At 39.9% G+C, this 12,915-nt stretch overlaps 1 protein-coding gene across 3 annotated transcripts in view; it reads right to left on the bottom strand.

Moving 5' to 3' along the window:
* plcb1l (phospholipase C beta 1-like) overlaps window positions 1–12,915 on the bottom strand; it is a 129,974-nt gene that overhangs the window by 7,520 nt on the left and 109,539 nt on the right. The window contains exons 25-33 of one of the 3 annotated variants that reach the window (XM_085381186.1): window positions 11,033–11,162; window positions 10,606–10,659; window positions 10,058–10,277; window positions 8,444–8,612; window positions 6,410–6,486; window positions 6,232–6,321; window positions 6,019–6,076; window positions 5,689–5,775; window positions 4,746–4,770 (exon numbers count right to left, since the gene is read on the bottom strand). In XM_085381186.1, coding sequence (XP_085237312.1) covers window positions 4,746–4,770; window positions 5,689–5,775; window positions 6,019–6,076; window positions 6,232–6,321; window positions 6,410–6,486; window positions 8,444–8,612; window positions 10,058–10,277; window positions 10,606–10,659; window positions 11,033–11,162 — 910 coding nt within the window. Of the gene's footprint in view, window positions 1–4,745; window positions 4,771–5,688; window positions 5,776–6,018; window positions 6,077–6,231; window positions 6,322–6,409; window positions 6,487–8,443; window positions 8,613–10,057; window positions 10,278–10,605; window positions 10,660–11,032; window positions 11,163–12,915 lie in introns of those variants that run through there. The other 2 variants (XM_085381187.1, XR_014907475.1) reach the window with 2 other exon arrangements.

Raw genomic sequence — 12,915 nt, 5'->3', positions numbered from 1 at the left:
AAGAATTTAAAAACACTCCTGCATACCTCCACTATGTACTGCAATGAGTGTTTTCCCTAAAAGGACTGGCTCAAAGGGGAATGTCAGTTGTGAAATGTGCTCAGCGGTACTTTGACATTTTCACCTTTAACGTGGATGCTAACTAAAAGATTGCTGAATAAATGCATGCATGTTTTAACACATCCATGTTACTGTGATATGAAATTTGATTGTAATTTGTAGAATGACACAGTAAAGTAGTATCCACAAAAATATATGATATTTGTTAACAATCATTTTACAATATAGTGCATATTTGAAAGGACTATGTGCCTTTAACCTGCATTCCTTCTAATGGCCAGCAGGGGGCAACTCCTCAAGCTGCAAAAACAAGTCTACTTAATTTATTACCTCAGTAAACATGTTTCTAAAAAATGTTTGGCCAATTATTTTTTTATTTAATCCTCCTTTTGAATTTATTAATTATGGTCCTAAATAAAGTAAAATACACAATAAAGCTGGGTATGCTACAGGGGACGGATGTTGTCGGCCATATGCAACTCAGGAGAAAATTATTGTTTTTTACCCAGTAATTTCCATAGAGATAATGAAAATTTAAACATAACAGCAGTCTAATATTCACCATCAATTTCAGCTCCGTTGTGGTTTCTCCCAATGCCTTGGGGAAAAATCTTGCTTTTTAAAGATAACAGCTGCATGCAGCAACCACAAAAAAAGTTGTAGGGAACGGGAGTCAACCAACATGGTTAAAAAAAGGAAAAATCTAGGGACCAAAAACAAAACACAGAGCTAAAATTTGCAAGAATTTCTTATGGGTTTATCACACTGCTACACAACACTGACTATTGTGGCATTAAACCCAGCTGCTGCTGAAGAATATAGTAATAGTATATTTCACCCTGTGTATGCTGACACTGGCTTTGAGGTGTATAGCACTGTAATGTAAAATGTGGTGTTAAGACAACAGACTGAGTACTTGATTAACAGCCGTGCTTTTATATTGATTATTTTAGTCTATAAATTATACACACTGAAACTTTTGCCAAAATTTCGTCAATTTTTAAACAATCAAAACTTATAATATGCCTAAAACACGCCAGCAACTAAAATGGACTTTCATCTAGAACTTTATTTACTGCCTTGTCCTCACAGTGTTTTTGTTGTTTTTTCCTTCCTCTCTAATGCTGCAGAATGGCTAAAGTTTAAGATGTTCATTCCAGAGTCCTCCAAACCGTACTGTTGAGAGGAAAAGTTTCAACGTTCCTTAGACAGAGCACAAGTCGAGAGAGCTTCATTAGCACATGTGGGCATACATAATGAACACTCGAGCACTGATCTAAAATAGCAGCTGGCATAATAGGGCAGAAGATTAACCAAGCATGCCACATGTATGCGCACGCACACATATACAATGGATTTTACTTCACTGCCTGTGGGTTGCACTCAGTGTTCCCTGTATGTTTCTAAGTGTGTGTGTGTCTGTGTGGGAAAAAGTGCATTATTGATGCAACCCCGCCAGAGAGAGATGATGCAGATCAAAGTCTGTGATGAGGGAACATGGTGGCCACCCATCACCCAATGACAGAGAGAGGGACATAGAATGAGACAGAGGGAGAGAGAAGAAGGCCATATACCAGCTTCCTTCCTATTCAGCTCCAGCCCTCCCATGATCTCCTCCAACCTGTTTGCTCCCTCCCCTTTCCTCACCCGTCCTCCTCCTCTTGCTGCTTTCTTCTACCTCCAGCAAGCATCCCTGAAATTGCGTCACGAAGACTTGGTTCCAAATTAACAGATTGCAGAGAGTCATGAAGGATAGAAGAGGATATGCGAGGCAGAGAGAGAGTGGGGGGGGTCCTGAGTTTCCATGGCGACCGCACAGGACTCCTGCTTCTTGAACGAATGCATGTGTGTGCCTATGTGTGTGTGCGCATTCAAGGCTTTCACAGAGGGAGACACCATAAGATATTTTTTTCCTCCTTTTTTCGTTTAGGCAACAAAGAAGCATTTCTCCTACGTAAAGATGTAATTCGAACGATACGCAAGCGTACACCAACGCGCCATGTTGTGAAACATATTGCCTTCTGACTGTTTCATACTCGTTTCACAGCCAAATAAGGTGTGAAGGGATGACTGGTACATAGTAATTACAACATGCCCTGGTAAGCTTTTAGTCTGCTCCTATCATAAAACGAAGGCTAGAATCCTCACACTACATCCACATAAACAAAAAATCTGGGTATGAAGTCACACCCAGAATCAATCTGAATCTTCAGCTCCAACGCAGGTTTCAGACTCAAAGTAGTAAGTTTTAGAAGATCGGGTGTGATCGAGTGGAACGAACATAAACAAGACGAGGCGCAAAGTCTTTCTGCGGACAATGTGACCTTGACCATGTGGCCTTAAGTAAGAAAAAAGCAGCAGGCCAGGATATAGAGCCTTCAAGTGTGCGGAAATGCCTTTTGCCAGCGTGCTGTGCACTGTTGACTCCTGGGGTTATTTTGATTGGATCATTAACAGGACAGTAACACCTAAGTGCACAGGCTGGGAGTGATGACACAACCCGTCATGTCTCTCTTTTTGTCTCTTGCTTCTCGTTCAGTTTAGTACATGACCTTCATACTACCAGCAGGTAACAGCAGCAGAAAAAGCAGCAGCACAAGTTGCAAGCTGCTGCTAATGCTAAAGTCAAAGCATAGAGCAACAAATCTCCCAAAAATCAAATCCTAAGCAAGATTTAACAGGACTGCATAAATATTGTAGCTAATTTTTTATCTCGGTATAGCACATGTATGTGAGCTCACACATGTGCTGCACATGTACAGATGTTACTGTAGCAAGTCGCTCAGGTCAACATGTCCATTAGTAGCTTTTCTGAACCAAGAGGAGAAACTGGGTCAGAACTGTATGAAAGGGGGCACTTTTCCTCTCTCTGATTCATAAATACATACCACAATGGAAACACACTACAAATGTAGTTCTGCATTAGCCCAGACTTGAATATATCCCCACTGGAGCCCTTAACATCCTATCCTTAAGTCTTTCCATTGTGTTTATGTGTCTGAGTAGCACACTTCGGAGATATCATGTTGCATAGACTGTAGTACATTTATTATAGAGGTACTGAAGAATGCAATCCCACACATTTACACACACACATAGCGTGTTTGATGCCATGAAGGGCCAATGACCTGCTCAGTGGGAGCAGTTTTGGGTTCAGTGACTTTCTCAAGGGTGCTCAGTTACATATTTTTATGGACTGGAAAGAGATCTAATCCCATTGGAATGAAACCATGATTCATGTTAATCAACAAAAACACTTAAAGTGCACAGGCATTGTTAGTAATATTCCATTACTAGGAGCATTAAAACACTTTATTGGATTTAACGTTAATACCGGTTAACCACACGATCCCTGAACAGAAGTGTCCCTTTATCACTGGGCATTATACTAGTGTTATGGAGAGCATCCTGAATTTTTCAACAAACACAGCCCGGGGTTATCTTGAGCGTGCTGTCTCTAGAGTTTTGGCCCCTGACATCGGCATATCCCGCATACAGATCACCATCACTCCATGAGAACAGCTATTGCACAGTTTGGATGATTATTATGTACATAATAGATTTCTGCAGGCAAGATTAACTTTGAGGTGGTGCAGACTCTTATTTGGAGAATAGTTTGCAACAAAGTGTTCGGGGGTGGATACGGCTACAGCTTTGTGGGGAAACAATGAGCGAAGAGTAACAGAAAACACAAAAGTGACAACAAAGAAAACGACCTTCTGAAAACTGTCCCTCTATCTCCGTGCTACTTCAGTGTCGATGAGACCCCGATGACACAGGATGACAAAACTCAAATCAGTGCTGACTGTTCATACTGAACTCAGATTGACAAGAAGCTCCAGAAATGAAATAAAGTCCTCATGAAAAGGAGGGAAGTTCAACAGCCTGAGTTAGTTACGAGGCGACAATCATGTCTCAACCTTGACGTTCTCTCCTCATGTCTCCCTACTGCAGCTTTATGGAAAGACACAGAAGACCTGCGAGTCTTTGGGCTGGATGTTTGTACAGTGCTGCACCTCCCACACTCAACTCCGAGTGGTTTCAAAGGAACAAGGAGCTGTCACGTTGAGTGTGGGTGGTTATGGAGCTGTCTCCAACTAAAGACTTCTGATTTATGCCTAAAAACAAAACAAAACTACACTGAGCAGACACGGTAAATTCCTGCTGTCATTTCACTTCATTGGAAAAGATGTATAAGCGTAATAGGAGCAACACACCCATGTGACACTTCTCTGTGCAATACTACAGCTGATGTAATACAACTTAGATGCATTAGATAATCAAGAAAATCTAAATCATAGCAAGAGCTCAATAAGATGACTCTAATAAATGCCCATGTTTGTGTTTAGTACTAGCCAAACAACAAATACTGTGTAATTGTAATTACATTTGTGTACAGACGATGTTGCCTAGACTCATTTTGAGCAGATAAATGCAGTGTGATCTCACTACACACAGCCCAATCTGCTTCTCCTCACATTGTTCTCTTGCCTGCAATCAATGACACGTTTGCTTGAATTTACTAATGCAGCATTCTTCATCACAGCAATGCACTGTGGGTCTCATTCAATGCACAATTACTTTTGGCTGGGCAGCAGCCCAGGTGTATGCACAAGCTTGCATATTAATACTGCCACACTTACGGTGTGTTAGTGCTCAACACTGGGATGCAACAAAGTTCTTACCATGCTCCGCAGCTGCACAGTAATCCTACAATCACAATGACAATTATATGGTTGGAAACTCTGCAACCCAAACAGATAGAGCATTGCAAGAAAATGCTGGAGTATCCACTTCACTACTGACAAGAGTGGCATGATGGCATCACAGCCTACCTGCAGGAAGCACACTAATAACGGCTGAGGAATTGTGCACCCACGGCAAGGCAATTAAATATTTTCCAACAACTTTCTCATTGTGATTCACAGTACCATCCATCAACCAGCAGTAGTGATATTTAAACTCTGGGTTGCATATTAGCATAAAGATTCAAGGGATCATATAATACATTTTGAAAACAGAGACAAATACAATCTTCATACACCACAACGTTCACCATATATTATAGCACACCCGTTCAGTGCAGCACTAAAGCCTGGTGCAGGTCGCCATCTAGTGGTTGAACATACTAGGCCAAAAGGAGACAGACTACATACATATTTTTTGTGCAACTTTTACAAAACCTGCACCAAGAAACAAATAACTGAGCCTTCATCTATGTCAAATATGCATGTATTATTACATTCACTCTTTATAGCACCCCTAGGCCTTCATGTTTTTGAAAAGCACTATTCTACTAATTACAAATTATTTTATCTGCACAGGTAAAGACTGCAAGGTGTGCTGTGAACCTTGCAACCAATTCACAGGGTGACCAGATCCCAACAACCTTAATGTGGGACAAAGGGGACATATCAGCAATGCTGAGCTGTCGTTACATCATTTCAGCTGCTCTTCCGTCTGGTAATAGTTTTTAGGTATACATAGATATGTATATAGAAACCATATATACATAGATATGTAGAAGACGCCCAGACATAGATTGACAAGCCTTCTTTTGAGCAATATCTGACTTTTATTTTTTGCATTTTAGATTTTATTTACTTGGTATATTGGTCAAGATAATACCTTTGGCCTCTCATCCAAGATTTGCTGGCGGATGTCCTTGTGTTTCTCCAGTAGCCTCTCCTGTCTTTTACTCTGGGCGTCTTCCAACTAGAAAAACACACACACACACACACACACACACACACACACACACACACACACACACACACACACACACACACACACACACACACACACACACACACAGTATAAGGTAATTATATCATAAAGTGAATTTGTCATAAAGTAGATGCAAATTTCAGGCAAATCTTCTCAAATTTGCAAAAAGAGCACCATTTTTCAGTGCTCTAAGTGCTCTGTAACGCCACAGCTCTATCGCTGCTCGCTTACCCGTTTGATATATTGCACCACCTCATTGACAAACGATCTGTTGATCTCTAGCTTCTCTCTGTGGGGAGGATTTATCATCAGTCAAACCAAGCAAGTAGTCAGAGTTTAACTAAATATTTAACATACGGTGACACCTAGTGGTCAAACAATTAAAACACCCAAGCCCAAATAGAAACAGCTTATTAATCCTAATATTTCCAAATACACACTTACTCTTCTGTCATATTCTTGTCTTTGGATTTGGCCTCATTGATTTTCTCTTGCCTTTTCTTGTCCATCTTCTTTTTAAGATCCTTCTTTTCTCTGTTGATGTTAGGACAATTAAAAAAAAATAATGTTGTGATTTCTGTTTGTTTCAGTGAATAAGAGTGCGTGCTGTATCCATCCTTACTTCTCACAGATGTCTCTGAGCTTTTTCAGCTGAGCGCTCTGGCATTCCTCTGCTATACTGGTCAGCTTCTCAACCAACTGGGACGAGAACGAACAGAGAACAAAAAAAATGTGACAGAAAACATCAGCTTTTTAATTAATCGTTTATTTCATAAATAATATATCACTGAAGCGACCGTTGCTGTAGTTCTGATCATAATTAAACAACATTTAGATGTTGTAAACAACAATCTCCATTAAGCTTTTTTGTTTTTTAATTCCACGCTTGGACAAACTTTTCTGACACCTGCGCTCTGCTCACTGCACAGGGGTATTGGAGCAGAATACATTCATTTTTTCATGCCACACAAGAGAGCTTGAGCACAGGCAGCAAAACAAAGACTGGAATATTCTACAGGGGGATGACCCAGCAGCATTCATGCTGTGGTTAGTCTGCACTTGCTTTTCTGAGCTTTAGGACAGCTGGAGATTGTCAGCACATTATCCAAAACAAATCAGTGCAAGCTCCTATTTGTGTGTGGGATCTGTTTATCCCAGTTTTACATACAGAACATGCTTGTTTATATTACTGATGTTTATGTGAGAACACAACAGCTGGCAATTATTTATCTGGGGAAAGTGCATAGGAGCGCATGTCCATACGGGCATACAAGCTTAGTATGGAGACAAGTTTCAGAATTGGTGTGATGTCTATAAATAGGCAGCTAACAGGCAGAGCACTTGCAGTCCAAATCTCTCCTTTGGCATTATAAAAACTACAAAATATGCAGCTTCAATTTTCTGATTGAAAAGCACAGAGAGGGTTGTTTTTGTGGCTGATCCCTTTGCATTTGTATTTGTTGGACTTCCCATTAAGAGTGTTTTCATTTATTTGCATTGCCAGGATGAGACGTTATCAGAACGGATGTCCCAACGCTGTGAGTGGCGTGCAAAAAAAAATTAAACAAAAACAAGACTTTTACATCAGAATTCTTCTTCACTAATATGAATTAACGTCTTGTTTTTGCAGAAAAACAGAGCTACACTGTTTAGTTGGTAGGTTACTCAGCCTGTTATGCACTGATCTTGATAGATCACATTATTAAAGCTCACATGCAAAGCTTTCCACTCTCACCTGTGCATTCTGGATACTGCAGCATCAACCTAATTTGCATCACTTAGTACATTAGGTCCTCAATCTCCCATTCATCTATGTGCAGTGTGTATCTACTGATAATTATAAGAAAGGTTGCAAAATTGTTTTGACTGGAATACGTGCGGAATTAACTGAACTAAAGCTTTGTTTGTGCATTCAAATGGCATTTTAAAAGCAGTCCCAGAAAATAATAAAAGGGGGAATGGAGATCAGGGATATCTTATAGAGAATAAAGTGGTGCGTGGTGTCCCTGTAAGAGCATGTGCCAAAATAGTTTTAAAAGTCTGTACATTTGCTCATCTGCAATTAGTGTTATTTATTCGACTCACAGTTCAAATATGTGAACGTGTATGACCTTCTCCTGCCCTCTCTTCACGCATATTTTACTATATCTGGTCAATTCAAAGGATCCCTTGAACGTTGATCAATGGCTCCTTGCACTGAATTATTTCCTTTTCCTTCTGAGCTGAATTAGCAGCTCAAAGGGAAAGAAACCAAAGCTATGAGCCAGGAAAACTTCCTAAACAGTCATTTCCCTTGTAATTTTTCCATTCACATGTTCCTCTGGCAGTGCCAGTGATTCCATCTCAAAGTGTTACACACTGTGTCACCAGAGTATTAAACGATTACGGCTATCAGCCTGTGTGATTTACAGCCAAAAATGACTGCAACACGCAGCGACATCCGCTCTGGGAGCAAATGAAAATTACACAGAACATAATTTTTGTTTTCATCTAAGTTTTATTCAGATCAAGTTGGCCTGAATAATGATGAGAAGTCATAAAGGGGATTACTGTCTTTATTTACAGACTTGGTTTATTCACACAGTATCAGACAGGTCTAGACGAGGGTCTTCTTCACATCTGCACATAATTAATTGTCGGATTTGAGGAGAAGTACCTGCTTGATGTGTTCTCGTTTCTGGTATTTTTCGCTGTAGTATTGCTCCTGGCGAAGTGTGAGGAGCTGCTGTTGCTGCTGTTCCTTCAGTTCGGCCAGTCTCTGGCTGCATTCCTGGTCCAGGTCACACAGCTCTTGATCCAGTGTGGACAGAGATTGTTCAGACCGACTGGACACATGCGTGCAAACACACAAACAAAACATGCACAAGTTAAGATAGATACTTCAATCGCAGCAGAGTATCTTATGCAGTAACTGTTAGAATCATTAGAGCATTACTAATCTATAATGCTCACTTCTGACTCCTAAATTTATTTACATGACCTACTAGATTACCTTTGCATGATGTGGAAAATAATAAAAAATGATTATTTCTCCCGTACTAGGCCTTGGTGCAGCAGCTCAGTTCATCACCTGTCCGAAATGAGCTATTTTACTTCTTTTCCTCCTATTCCCGCCACCCAACTTTGGTGTGGCCATGTTTTGCAAACAGAGGGTTTAACAGCAGGTAGGCTTCTGCACTCACAAAGACTCGTCTCACATTTGCCAAAAGATGAAGAATTTGGGGAAAATATTCTGTGAGCAAATTAATCAGCACTGATGTAAAACAAAGAAAATGTGAACGAAAATCAGGAGAGGAATAATGGGTTCACTTTAAATTTCTGACCACATGTCTGCTGCACATTAAAATATTATTTTCATGCACTTTCTCAGGAAGTGATGGTAAAAACTTAGATGTTAGGTGTTTGAAGTTATTTATAACACAAAGAAAGACCGGGCAGGTGGCGTCTGTGATATAGACACTTGTTCTGGACATGAACATGCCTGAAACTTGGAGGAAGTCTTATGCAACATTAAAATTCTATGAACAGCTCAGCAACTAATACCTGTGTTTGCTTTTAACTAGTACTGTATGCACTCCACTGTGGTGTGGCATATTGAGTTTGCATGTACTTTTTTACATAGTTTAACAGAATCATTATCACCTCATAAAATATGTAAAAAGCTTCTGTGGTATTTACAGTAAGATGTGTGCACAACAACATGTGTGGTTATTTTGTAAGTTTCAGTCTATTTCTGCGGTTTAGGACTTACATGAAAATTTTCAATACAATTCACAAAATAGCACTATTAAAATTAAAATGTGGAATATAGTCAGAAATCTGCACTTTTGACACAGGTTGAATCAGAGGCTCATCAGGGCTGTGCCACTGACTCCACACTTCTCTATAGTGTTGTGGTTAACAAATTTGCCTGACAAGCAAAAGATCCTCAGTTTGATCCCAGGAGAGAAACAAATCCCTTTAGAGATGTGTCAGGAAGAAAATGAAAATCTTCCAAATCAAACATGCGGAGCAACCTGCTCTGGGAGCAAAGTAGCTTTTATGTTGGAAAAAAGAGCTTGTTACTAATTGTATTTTTGGTTGAAACACAACACTGAGTCTACATGGGAGCTGGTATAGGAAAAAAGTGCAAGTAACTTTATTCTTCTTAACTGCATGGATGTGTTTTAGTGGATTTCTTTTAAAGACACAGAGCAGGAGGGGACGACTTCAAAAACAAAAAGAAGGCAAATAAAAGTAAAACTGAACACTAGAAAAGGAGGCCACCTACCTTTTCTTACCATCTCTTTTATGGCTCTTTTGCAGGGCAGAGCGCCGACGCTGATGCTGGCTCTGCAGCTCCGACACACGAGCCTGGTGCTCCTTGATCAGCTCGCTGGTCTTGCGGTGGTGTTTCCGAACCAGCTCCTTCATCTCCTTGTACTGCTTTCTCTGCTCCCGAATGAAGCCCTTCTGTTGCTTCAGCTCCTCCACTGTCTGAGCCTCCAGTTCTAAATACAAGAGAAAGGTCAAGGGAAAAGATTTCTAATGAAAAAATTATAAACTACTGTACAACAAACTTTTATATGTTTACTACACTGTTTCCCATCGCTAAAGACGGCCATAATAGTAAAGTGCTGTTACTCTGCAAAAGCAACCATGAATAATTAATCTTGAACAAAGAAATATGACCTTAATATGGGCAACACAGGGATTTATTATCTTGCAAATCAAGTCAAAAGGTCTAATAAATACTTAATTTTGATAAGAAGTGATTTCAAATAAAGATAGGAACAGAGATCAGTAAAATCACTATAGATCTAGCAATCAGAAGCTCACCCGTGAGAACACTCTGGATGATGTCTTCAGTCTTCACTGATGGTTTTAATGAGCCTGTTCAGAATTCACAGGATCAGTTAAAGTGGGAGTAAAGTCAGTAAACTGGGTACAAACAGCGATATCTATATTAATCTAATGCATTGTTATATATATTAAATCAAGTCAGACAGTAAGAAAAAAATAATATTCCCCAAGATTATATCAAAGATTTACTTATTCAAATAATTAGTTAGAAACTAAATGTACATTAATCAAATACATTTAGTTTGACCAGATTCCATTAAATTTAAGATTGTTCGTATATACCACAATGATATGAAAAATGTACAAAATTACTCAAAGTCAGCCTTTCAGGCATGAATATCTTTTTGACTGTGGATGTGTAGCGATGATGATGATAATGAAGGCAGGTACGCTGTTTTAGTACCTGCAGGCTGAGGCTGGTGGCTGACCAGTGACTGAGGTTTGGGGGGAGTGGGTGTGTGGCTCAGTCCGTTCTCAGCGGGCGTTATCCTCTGATCCTTTGATTCTGAGGGGGCATCACTTAATGTCTCCACCTGTGCATCATATGAAACATTCAGGATTAAGCAAATGCAAAGTAAAACTACTGCAGAACAACTTAAATCCCAAATATCATTTAAATCAGGCATGTTTCCATTTTGCAGAATTATACTTCCAAACTTCTTCATATGAAGTACACTATAAAAAAGAAGAAAACAAAAAACCAGACGCTTGAGTCTAACAGTAGGAGTAATTCCTTCCTTTGCACCTGTATTCAGAACTCACTTGTTGGCCCTGTTGTGTCGTGCAGCTTAGTTTGTAGACATAGCTTTGGTAACCCACTCTCAGCATGGTTTCCTGTGCTGAGGCGCAGCAGATCTTAATTTTCCGTCGGCCTGCCTGAATGTCGGCCTATACGCTCTTATCTCTGAAAGGTTAATGCAATTTTAAATGATCTAGTTTTTTTGTCATGCTAACCGAATGTTTCCCTTTTTTCTCCCCTCTGCTCTCTACACTTATCTCCCCACACTGTGCTCCGCGCTCCACGCTCTGCCTCTTTCGGTCACTGTTTCCATGGTCACAGCATGATACAGCTCTCTGTTGGCCATTCTCGTGGGTAATCATATCAGCTGGCAGAACAGATCAAAGAAGCCCTTCAGGAACAACCCTGCTCTCCGGTTCGCTTTTCCTAATAACCCCAGATAACTCCGTCCTGCCTAGTCTGTCATCCTAAATTTATCCTCACTCCAGTCTTAGAAATCATCTCTCCTCAGTAATTAAGTCTGTGTCTGTTACCTGATACACTGGCACCTACATTACTCGTGCTCGTCTCCATTGAGTAAATTCAAACAGTCCCCTACTTGCAAATGAACAACTTCAGTAAAACCCTGTTTCCTCCCTTTGCTGCACTGTTGCTGACCCTGTTAGTCTGAGTTGTCTGATCTAATATTTCCTTGGTTGTCACTTTGAAACAAAGCAAAAAAATAAATAAATCACATTTTCTGAAGCAGCAGAATTCTGAGCTTCTTGCCATTTAAGTTGTTTTCAAACTGGAGCCTGTACTAAAATTTAAGCTTACTGCCGACTCTAGTTTAACTGTGTGATTGCCTATACTGCGTGTATATACTGCATCGTTGGTCACTACGTGCTTTAATGTGTGAAGTAGATTGTACTGTTATTGCCTGGGGCAGGGTTAAAGTGAGAAATACCATCTTTGTAAACAAAGTTTAGTTGCATTTTTGCAAAAAAAAAGAAAAGAAACAAAAATATTTTAAACGTGCAATGTTTTAAACAGTAGTCTTGGTCTTTGGTGATTCTTTTGTATGAAACCATTGTCAGGGCTGTGTAAGTCTGCACTTCAATCACATCTCATGACACAGTCAAGCAAAGTACACTAAAATTTAAATTTTGGTTAAGTGTTCCTGGTTAGGAGCGAAAGATAAAACATTACAGCATACAAAGTGCAATCTTAATAGACTGATAATACGATAAAATAATAACATTAACACAGCTAAGGTGAGTGTAGATAGGCTTTATAGTAGGAGACTTACAATTAAGACACTAGTTAGAGGTCAGGTACACTGCAAAGCGATCACAGCTCCCTAGTACTACAGGCCCTTCGCCCCTCAGTCTACTCAGCCTCATGACACAGTCTCACACATCAGGACTTTCCATTCATGTGGAATTGTGGGTTTGTGGGTGACTTCGTAACTTAAAATAGACTGTGATGGTGTACAGAGGCAAAATGACAAAAACTGTGTCTCTGTCCAACTACCTAAGGACCTGATGGTAAACTCCACTGACTTCTGA

Source organism: Rhamphochromis longiceps, linkage group LG15, assembly GCF_057381845.1.
Source record: "Rhamphochromis longiceps isolate RC_006_pf linkage group LG15, R_longiceps_female_GT1.1, whole genome shotgun sequence".
NCBI lineage: Eukaryota > Metazoa > Chordata > Actinopteri > Cichliformes > Cichlidae > Rhamphochromis > Rhamphochromis longiceps.
The sequence above is the reverse complement of the archived record's forward strand: the minus strand, read 5'-3'. Positions and strand labels throughout refer to the sequence as shown.